The following is an 11,396-nucleotide window of genomic DNA, read 5'->3' as shown; positions in this document are numbered from 1 at the left end:
GAGTCAGAGGCAGCGTTTCATTGGACAAAATGAAAGCTTGCGCCTATCTGATTCGTTGCATCATTTCGTGAGCGCGGTTTCGTACGATTCATTCCTATCGGAAGGATTTCAAGCAATTCTTTGACTTCTCCTGAAATTTGTCCCTATTTGCATTTATTTTGTTCCTTTGAGCCTGGAATTAGACACAATTGTATCAAGAAAGACTTTAATATGTATAGAAAACAAGCATGCTTTGCTGTGCTGAACAAGGAACATACAGCATGCACTAGCGTACGCTGCGTTACGCAGGGGGCTGACGGGGTACATTCCTTTCCAAGATTTTGAGAAAATCAAGATTCTCAAATAAAAGCAGTAAAGAACTCGGAAAAACTACAGGTTTAAATGCAAATCCCTCTTAAAATGACCCCGATTGCCATTTTTGAGAGTAGAAAGTTCTAAAATACCTCATTATCTTAGCCCGCCCCCTAGAAAACAGCCTCGTTTATAATTCCAGCAGCTCCTGAAAAGAAAATCCTGCGTACGCCACTGACAGCATGCGATCAGTGACCATAGGCTGCGTTTTGAGTTTTAGACATCATGAAAATGGCAAAATTTGTTTGTTTTTCTTCTTGCTTTTTGATAGGTTATTTCTTCATGCGCATAGGCGTGCGTAGACCGACTGATTAGGGTGCAAAAGCATTGATGAAAGTTCAGTCGGGAAAGAAAAACCGTTTTAGTTTTAGTTTCGTTGCATTGATCGGTGTGTGTGTGTGTATATGTGTGTATATATATATATAAGGTGCGTTCATAGGCGTAGCTAGAACTTTATATTTGGGTGTGCACAAAGAAAAAAATGAGGTCTTGTACCTTTTTAATAGCATATTTTTCAACACAATCACTTGGCTCTTTAACTGCACTGATGTTTGTAAAGGAATATAAATTCACTAAATGACAGTGTCGAAAATTTCTGAATATATGTAGTAGAAAAAAATCAAATTGCATAGAAATTACACACACAAAAAATGTTCATAAATGTTACAAACAAATACATCAAAATACACGTCATCTATAACAAGAGACGTCTGTCAAGCGGTACAATGTTCTTAAACTCATCAATAACTTAATTTACATCAATAGACTAAGCTTTTTCCTGTTCCACAAATAGCAAGAGCAGGGCTTCCAATCTATCCTGCTTCTAAGTTGCTCTTAATTTAGTTTTAAGAGAAAGCTCTCTCACACACGTCTTGTGACAGGTATAGAAGAAAACCGCTGTAATACAGAGTATAATTCAGTAAATATCTTCTTTCTCCAATGACATAAAAAAATCGAAAATCTATAGACACTCGTCTCATCAGCGATAATGCACACGTTTGTACCAAGTAATGACATTTCTTACAAACTGCCGCTTATTTTCCCTCTTATTGAAATATCTGTCTTTAATTCTCTTTGATAAAGCAGCCCATTAGGGTGTGCCTAGGCACACCCCGTAGCTACTACGCCTATGGGTGCGTTGCAAAATGATAAGAACGGTATGGAATTTGAACATATCGTGGGAACGAAAAGGAAACAGGAAACGAAAATGATGCAAACTGACAGAGAGAGAAAAGCTTGTTATGAGAAACGTGGTACTGTTCAGGGAGACGTGTATGTGTAACAGCAGGCAAGGTCGAAGTCAAAAGAGCGTTGCAAAATGATAAGAACGGAGTTCGGTTACCCCAGTAGACAGTGGCGTACGCAAGGGGGGTTACAGGGTTTAAACCCCTCCCCCCTTGAGCTTGTGAAATGTTATGAAAATGCTGTGGGAAAAAATAATTAAATGGCCAACTTACCACAGTCAAAGATCTAGGACAATACTATTACTATTACTACTACTACTACTAATAATAATAATAAAAATAATAATAATAATTTGAATTATTATTTCCATGCAGCACGGAGAAAAGCACAGAATTCCAAAGACATGTGTCTTTCAGAGAGAAAGCCTTGAAAATTAACAAGTATTCTTGAAAACAAAATATGAGGGCAACTATGATTTAAAAGAGAGAAAACTTGTTTTGTATCTCAGTTGCAACAATGTTCAATACACTGGCATATGCAGGATTTTTTTTTCGGGATGGGCTGGAATAGTAAATGTGGATAGCACATGCCTTCGTTTTGGAGGGCAGGATGCATAATAAAATATTTCATATTTTTCGAGCTTTTCAGTCTATTAAAATTGTATTCAAAGACAAAAATGGTAATCGGGACTCACTTTAAAAGAGGTTTCGCATTTACACATTTTAATTTTTTAAAGTTCTTAACGGATTTTTATTTGAAAATTCTGATTTTCTCAAAATTTCGGTAGGGGCTGTAACCCCATCAGCCACCCCTCTACATACGCCAGTGTTCAATGAACATGTATTTTTTTGTGTGAACAATGAGAATTAACTAAAGAAAGTTCTTGGTTCTTTGTAAGCTGCTAATGTATAGACAAAGGCTAGGCGGACAAGAACAGTCACCAGTCCGCCTTCCCATTGTTTACCGCAGCATGCTTGAATGTCTCTCTTTTAAAATATCTCACCTTGTTGACTAGACATTTATTCAAACGACAATAAGCTTAACTATTGTAAAATGTTTTGTTGGTAAGAACAGAGAGACAATCCATATGTGAATTATCGGGGACATTTATGAGGGGAAGAAGCCGGAAAAATTCCAACCAATTCCGGGAATCGAACCCGGATCTCCCGCGTGGTTGTCACACGCTCTACCAACCAAGCAGACCACCGCAGCTCCTTGGATGAGTTCCATACTTTGATTATTTTAATTTATTTTAATATATTTTCTTGTTTTTATGGATTTTCTTTACACTTAAAATGTCTCACCTCGTTGACCAGACAATTATTTCGTAACAAAGAAACAAAAAAATGCTCCCAGAATTTGATAAAAATCGAATGACTAGAAAGTGATATTGTTCTATTGCTTTCGTAAATACTATATTTATGTAGATCTCTAGTACATAATAGTAGTAGTGGTATTAGTAGTAATTCAGCTAATTAATTAATTATAAGTATTATTAATTAATTGTGATTATTATTATTTAATTAAAGTATAATAAAACAATGGTAATGTGAATTTGGAGAAAGTTTTAGAAATAACCCCCCTTGATAAAATCCTGCGTACGCTACTGCCAGTAGATGTTGTTGCCAGTCGCTACAGAGGGCGCTGTTGCAGCTAGCGTGCAGATCGCGAGGTATTCATGTCCTGTTGAGGAGTACGACAGCATTGATGAAGGTGCAGAATGGGCCGTCGAGCAGGATTGTCGGAACGTGAAAAGGGGCAGATATTGGCATAGCCTATAAGGAAGAGCGAATGAGATTGCACGCCGAATTTGTCGCAGCGCCTGTATGGTGAACAAATTCCTAAAACTTGGAGACCGGTATGGAATGAAGAAAGCACCGGGAATGCCGCGGAAATTGACGCCCCGACAGGAACGTGACGTCCTGAGGAAGCTGGCTGTTGGTGAAACATCCCTCAGACAGTTGGCTCGTGATCCTCATGTTCATGTGCATCGATCAACGCTATCGCGGGCTGTGAAACGCAGCAATCGTCTCCGATATCGCAAGGCCAAACGACAGCCACGACTCGCAGCACAACACAAGGAGCGTCGCGTGTCCTGGGCCAAGATGCACATGGCGTGGAAGGAGGAACGGCGGCGGGTAATTTTCAGTGATGAAAATAAATTCGATTTGGATGGCCCCTATGGCTGGAGATACTATTGGCATGATCTCCGCAAAGAGGAAAAGATCTTCTCCAAGAGACAACAAGGAAGACAGTCTGTAATGGTGTGGGGTGGGTTTGGTTATCATGGGAAAACGAATCTCGCCTTTCCCACAGGCCGTATGAATGCGCTCGGATACCAAAACGTCCTAACGGACAATCTATTGCCATTTGCCAATGGCATTGGTGGCGATCAGTGGCGTTTTCAGCAAGACAACGGCACTATATGCACTGCTGAGTCCACTATCTTCTGGTTTCTGGACAGGAATGTGCATGTCATTGATTGGCCTGCGATTTCCCCTGACATTAACCACATGGAAAACCTGTGCCGTTCAGTGTACGCCAATGGAACCCAGTACAACAACGTTCATGACCTGAGGAATGCTATCGTTGCTGTATTGGATGCCCTTGATCAGTGGCGTGCCCAGGGGGGGGGTTGGTGGGGGTTAAAACCCCCCATTGGTTTCGTCATTTAAAAAAAATCAAAGCAGAAATACATTTTATTTCATAAATTGCCAATATTGTAAAATGTTTACATTTGGCAATGAGAAATGTATTGCTTCTTCAATTACTTTTGATAATACTGGAGTTGAGTTACAGCAATGCACAAGCATTCATTCATTCCTTAGTCACTGAAAAGGAAGGAGAATTTCCTTCTCAGTATGGTCAAGAAAAGAGCCGCAACCCTTGGAATGCGAACTGAAGGAATCCCTCCTCCCCTTTCTTTCACCCACGATGACCCTCTTAGGAGAATGACCCTCCCTTTCCTGTTACGACGGTGCTGCTAACTTCACTTTTCTTTCTTTCCCCTTCTTATACCATTTATACCAGCAGAGCAAAGTTCTGTGAGATTTGAATCACTACAATTAGTAGGCAAAGTAAGTCAAAATCTTATTTCGCACCTGGATGCATATTTATTTCAAAATATCAATAATTATAATAATAATAATAATTGTTGCAGGCAGTAGCGAGGCATGGTTTTACGAAGGAGGCAAGCAATGTTTTGTACAATAGCATGCCGGGAGGAAGGGAGGGATGCGTTATATAGCGCAACTGGCCCACTCAGTTCATAAACAAAATAAAAGCAATTAATATGCCAAAATATTATACGTTTTACTCTTGTGCTCTTTACAAATTAGATATATTTTTCGCAACCAATTTCCAGCCTTCAGTTTATTGAATTTTCTTGTAACATGTGTGAAAGATCTCGCTTGAATTTGTGCGTAAATAATTTAGCAGTTGCCAACACTACTGGTTGCTGTCAACACTGGTGACGTAATTTGAGCTGGACCAAGCTGGATGCATGGTTCAGACATTCGACCGCCCGGTATCTTTGTCCCAAGTCCTGGTGTTCACTGGGGTTGTAGCGAGTTGCAGTCTGCAAGGTAGCAAGTCGAAGTTGTCGTGTTGTGTGTTACGTTTCTGCGTGTGTAATAGATTTTTGACGTGGAACTAAAGATGGATAGAAAAAAGAGGAGAAATATATTATTAGATTATTTCAAAAAGAAACAAAAAATGGAAGTTGAAGCTTCACCTTCCACAAATAGAACGTCAGAAAAGGTCGATTTAAGTTCAGAGGAATTCCATCCGAATTGCGAGAGTGAAACGTGCGAACTTTCACTCTTGATATTCAACAAGAAGGCATAACAGAAGATATTGCAAACCTTGTTGCAAAATTATGTCAAGGAACTGTCGAGGTAAGTGACGTTCATTATTTGATAGCAGATATATCCATAGGCGGATTTTTCCTGGGAGAGCACAGCATGTGCTGTAAGCATACAATCGTGTGTGTGCAGGGGAGGGGTGTGCCCGCGTGTGTATGTCTGGAAGACGTGTGTAGGATGTCACCCTATATCACCAATAAACTTTCGCAGGGCGAGAGAACATCATGATGAACAAGTTTCCTCAATGATTTCAGGGGCCTCACCGATGGTGGTGTAATCAAAGAGGTCCTGGGTTTGATCCCCTGTGAAGGTGCATTGCACAGTTGTACGTATCCCGATTTAAACTTTAAGACCAGTCCCGATTAACGTATCTGAATATAAAATGGACTTTAAAATCATTTACTTTTTGTTTTGTTCACGAACCCTCGAAAAACGATATTACCTATCTTATAGATCCACCAAGGTATTTGAAACCCTGGCGTCGGAGCAGTGGCACTAATGTCGCTAGTGTATATGTATGCAACCACATTATAAAATCACGGTTGGCATGGACAGTTTTATTATTTTGTAGGAAAGGGATAAAGTTTGTATTACGACACGGGATAGACTAGATAGGCATCCTATTAACTGTAAATATTCCTTACAAATCTTCTGAATATTTCTCTTGTACAAACGCAACAAATACAATAAGTAATATACGTGTGCAGTAATAAATTCATTTTCTGAAAGCATCTTTTCTGGCATCAGTGGTCGAAGTAGGGGATGCTGCCTTCAGTTAAGAAAGTTTCACAAATCATACCCCCAATTAGAATAATTTTCATATTGAGCATCCTCCACCTAGTGTATTGTCTCCATGTTGATCCATACAAGGATGTACCCCCTCGTATTTCCAAAATCGATCAAACATCCCCTCCCTTTTCGGCTACGAATTTGCATTTCGAGCACTGTCTGGCAAGATTTTGTCGGGCTCAGTGACAGATCCTGTGGGGCGGTACTGGGCTTCGGAGGGGAAGGGGGGAGTGGCCCCTTCAACAGTTGGTTTCGTAGTTCCATAACGTTAACATTATACAAAATTCCTCTCCATAGACCTAATATGAAAATGAATATGACACATTAATGACACTGTAGTAGAAAATGTTAATTACTGAAGCGGTTCGTATTTGTTTGTCGACTGTCAAAGAAATGTTTTGACCAATAATATAATAATACAATGCCAAAAATGTACACAATATTTAGCAAAACCATGTCCACAACAAGTACAATGTTGATTGATTTGATGTTTTAAATCCACTTTATGCACAGTAAGGCTAATCGGGACTGGGCCTAAAGTTTAAAGTGAGATCCGAAGCACTATTAGCCTCCACCGGGTATTGAACCCGGGACACCTTGATTACAAGGCGACGACGCTCACACTGAAATGAAACTGTGGTATCGTCATCTTGCAGCAATGCAAAGACGTCTAGTAAATGCTCTTGAAGCAATTGATATATGCAGTGAAGTAATATTTCCCTGGGTAAACACACGTTTGCTCATATTATGTACAATCCCGGTAACAACAACATCAAATGAGAAATCATTCTCAACTTTGAGGCACTTGAAGACCTATCTTCGAAATACCATTTGCGAAGAAAGATTAAATGGGTTAGCTGCTCTGAACATTCACCGGGATATAAAAGTTACTTGTGACGACATACTGTCAGAACTCGCACAGAAACCTCGATGCCTAAATTTCAAAATTTAAATTGTTGAACTGTGGTACCTTATTTATTACTGTCTTTAAGACATCAAGTAGTCTTAATCTCTTTAATGTTGTTACAATGTTGAGTGTACATATTTTTTGTTTAAAAATTATATTTGAGCAATTAAATATAAAATATTAATAATTTGGAAATATTGAAGCAGGTGCTTTTATATGATGCAATAAAAACATGAAGCATCCATAGCAAATACATTGATTGTGTTCATTGGGGTAAAATCCAAGTATATTAATTATCTAATTTATTACAAGAAATTTGACCTGTGAACTGGAAAATGTGTTAGATTCATAACCCCCCCCCCTACGAAACTCCTGGGCACGCGCCTGCCCTTGATGCTAATCTATTGAAAACGCTGGTGGACAGCATGTGTGATCGGGTCTTCAAAATGGTGTACTGCCATGGTTCGTTTATTGGTTATTAAAGCAGGTCTGAGATGCCGTTCTTATAATTTTGCAACAGTAAACGTGATCACTTTTAAGGTTCGTTGCTTTGTACCTTCTCCTTGCCTGCACATGACTTCTGGTCAACAAGTTTTCTCTTTCTGTCCATTACGTGAGCATTGTAATGTGCTGTGTGCCTGTACCTGTAACTTAGTAAACGTGTCCTACTTACTTTTTGATTCGTTCTTATCATTTTGCAACGCACCTTTTATATATATATATATATATATATATATATATATATATATATATATATATATATAATGCAGCAACATATAGAGGCACCATAACGAATAAAATTTTAGATCCAAATTTTTGAAAACTGATAAGAATATTGATTTAAAATGGCACCAAAAATTTCATGGGGCGCCATGCCATTTACTTTTACTTTTTTTTCTTTCAGATCCTTCGGCGCCCGGGACCAACTCCCGCCGCCCCTAGCTACGGCTCTGAACTTGACAAGACTAAGAAAGCCAGAAATTGCGAGCAAGAAAATTTTACGAAATGTACTTTTATTTGTATAAAATTTGATATCGATGGGGTAATTCCCCTTTGTGCTACCTTGCAGGTGCTCTTGGCCGTCTGGAAGAAATAATGCAAGAAAGAAGTGAATACTAATTCCATCTTCAGTATCGTTTTGTCCTGCTACCAGGGGGGCGCGAGGGGTGCTTGCGCACCCCTTAATTTTCTTCCGCACCCCCTACGATCAATTGAAAACACTAACTCTTAGAGTGTCATATTATGTCATGTCATATATTGAAAGCCGAATGTTAGGTACTGAAGTAAGATCGTTATTATTGTATGCAACAGGCAAGTACTGAAAGAGATGCCGATATGCACACTTTCCTGTACTGGCGGAAGCCTCTCTAAAAATCAGCGGCCGTTTTTTTTCTTTCGTCAGCATTGTTGATATGATTTTTTTCTTCTTTTGCTTCTTCAAGTGGTCTGTTTGTGGTTTTCGATAAAATTGCCTATAGCTTAATGTGAGTTATGTTGCTTTCTTTTTCTTTTTTGCTTTGGTGATAAACGGCTTCATTTTCCACCTACTTGTTCTTCGTCACACTGGAGCGAAAATTGCAGCTGCTTTCAAGCTATAACCAAGTAGTTCTTGGGAAATTATTTAATACAAGTTGTAACGTGAATAGGATTGCCAGATTTCTAAAATAAAAAAAACGCGACATACAGATTATAGCTATAGGCATGGATATAGTAAAATTTATTTTTTATAACATTTTTAAACATTACAAAATCAATTGCTGTTTAAAGCATTGTTAATCCCTAATTTTTAACATTTTGACAAAATATATTAATATTTGAGTGAACTCTTGGCGTCTTTTAAGAGGACATTTTTTTTCCCAATGCATTACTATAAAATTCAGAACATGACTTATTCTCATTCACTTATTATTTCTTTAGCTAAATACGGGACAAATGGGCGTCCCCAGAACATTTTTCGGGATACCGGGACATTTCTTTATACGGGACGTCTGGCAACCCTAAACGTGAAGAGTAGTTTTCTTGTTAATATGTTCTATGTATTTGTTCCTCGTAACATGTCTGGTAAACGAACCATTTCAGGATTTTTTCAAAAACTGTTAAGAAGAGGCCCAGTGTTCACGAATGAATTTTACAGTTCGTTTTTGGGGTCTGGAATAGTGCGGCAGGAGGGATTTTAACGAAGGTGAACTTTGTGCTCTTCGCGTTTTGTCCTGAAGTGGCAGACGGATGGTACATATTCAGCCTCCCATATATATAAGCACACATACTACTGCACCTAGAAATACATTTCGGGGGGTCCAACCAAGTGTTGCAATAATAATAATAATAATAATGATAATAAATAATGATAATAATAATAATAATAATAATTATATTAAATTAAATTATAATATTAATTAAATATGTAAGTTAATTAAAATTGCATTGTTGTTATAACGTGAATAGGTAAAAGATAGTAAAATAATAGAGATATAACAGCATCTAGCTTGCATGTAGTTAAGATCGCCAAGATTTGCATAAAAGCAACTGCCCTGGCAAGGAATTTAATGTCAAATAGAAAAATATTTGAATATTTATTGAATAACAAACAAAAGTTAGATCCAATTAACGAAAAGTAAAGTTTCTGATTAATATTTTATGGATATTATCATTAGTTGTGTGCATAAATCTTTGGAACCTTTCAAAGCCGTATGAGCCAAATTCCTTGCCTTCCAATAAGTTCAGTGGAAATAATAATCGATTAGAACAAATGCTAAACAATTATATTTTGATTATTTACTTTTACTTCTTGGTAAGTTTTTCGGGGAAGTGTCCGGACCCCCTCCTAAATACATCCTTGATACCAGAGGCGTGGCGTGCATGTAGCCGCTGTTACCGCAGGTAACACCAAAATATAAAGAATTGAAGAACTCGTCTCAAAATATTATTACGTACATAAACTGGTAGAGGCAACGCGTTTTCGGAGCATCTCTGAGGTGTTCTTATGCGCAAGTTGAAAGCGAGTCGCACAGAAACCGAATCAGCTGGTGAGGGAGTTGCAACGCGCGACTGTTGGCGCGTGTTTACAATTCTCAAGCAGCGTTGCAAGTGAACAAAAAAACAGTGGGTAACAATGACTCAATGCAGAATTGTAGAACAACAAAAGCTCACTAGCGAAAACAATACAATAAGCTTACCTTATGTGTTGTAAATACTGCAAATACGATCAAATGAAGAAACCAATGATTTATTCCAGGTCTTCTATGCCTTCAAGTTCAGAACCTGAATCGGACATTTCGCAACAAGAATCTTCTGCACTCGACAATGAATCGTCCGCACTGCTGCTACTGTCGCCAACCCTGAAAGCCAGACGCTCTATTTCTGGTTCCAGCAAACCCTCCGTCCGAATGTATTGTTCCTCAGTTTTTCTAACATTGCTGCAACATGACTCCCATTCCTCCTCTCCAATCACCGAAAACGCTTCCTTACAAAGTTCCCACACATCATTTAATTTGAAAGTCACATTGCGATTTGCAACCCATTGTTTAGAAATGCCCCAAATTTTCTCTATAGCATTTAAATCGGGATGATATGCAGGCAAGCGAAGGACTGTGTGGCCATGTTCATTCATCAGTTCATCTAAAATGTAGGATTTCATCTTCGGTTTGTGCAGTTTTATAAGGCTGTATAGTTCAGGCTTGAACATATCGTCCGTAAATGGTATATTGTTTTTTAATAGCCACTCTTGCATTTCCTTTTTCTTGGTGTTAGACGAAGGGCATCTTTCTTTCTGAATATTGTGGTAGGATGCGTTGTCGATTACGAAGACGGAATTTGAGGGTAAATTTGGAATGACCATTTCTCTTATCCACCGCATGTAATTGCTGGAATTCATCTCCGAGTGGTAGTCTCCAGTTTTCTGATTGGATTTAAATATCAGAAGGGCGTTAGGGATGAACCCCTTGTCGCTGCCTGCATGGACAATAATGAGACGTTGCCCTTTGGATATTGGAGATTTCAGGCCCTCGAGACTATCGTCGCACCATGTTTTAGTGGTTGTGTGGGAACTATGGATGTATGTTTCATCGGTCTATACAATAGGACGGCCTTCCCGACGATATCTACTGATGGCCCGTAAATAAGCAATCCTTGCATTCCGAATGTCATTCCTCTCAATAAGCACACGTCTATTAGTTTCCACTTTCTTCCACCTAAACCCAAGTTTTTTGAAGATCTTCAATAAACTGGTTGCCTGCCCTTTATATCCGATGGTTTTCCTTAATTTTGCAAGCACAGATTTTACTGTTGGGACTTGCCTGTCT

General features: G+C 38.7%; 1 protein-coding gene across 1 annotated transcript; it reads right to left on the bottom strand.

Annotated features, from left to right (window-relative positions):
• Positions 1-10,321: 10,321 nt before the first annotated feature.
• On the bottom strand, positions 10,322-10,969 carry LOC145985548 (uncharacterized). The gene has a single exon (XM_083119621.1). It carries the CDS (start codon positions 10,967-10,969, stop codon positions 10,322-10,324), a length of 648 nt encoding a protein of 215 aa, XP_082975747.1.
• Positions 10,970-11,396: the final 427 nt, after the last annotated feature.

This window comes from Lepisma saccharinum, chromosome 1, assembly GCF_977018435.1.
Source record: "Lepisma saccharinum chromosome 1, izLepSacc3.1, whole genome shotgun sequence".
NCBI lineage: Eukaryota > Metazoa > Arthropoda > Insecta > Zygentoma > Lepismatidae > Lepisma > Lepisma saccharinum.
The sequence above is the reverse complement of the archived record's forward strand: the minus strand, read 5'-3'. Positions and strand labels throughout refer to the sequence as shown.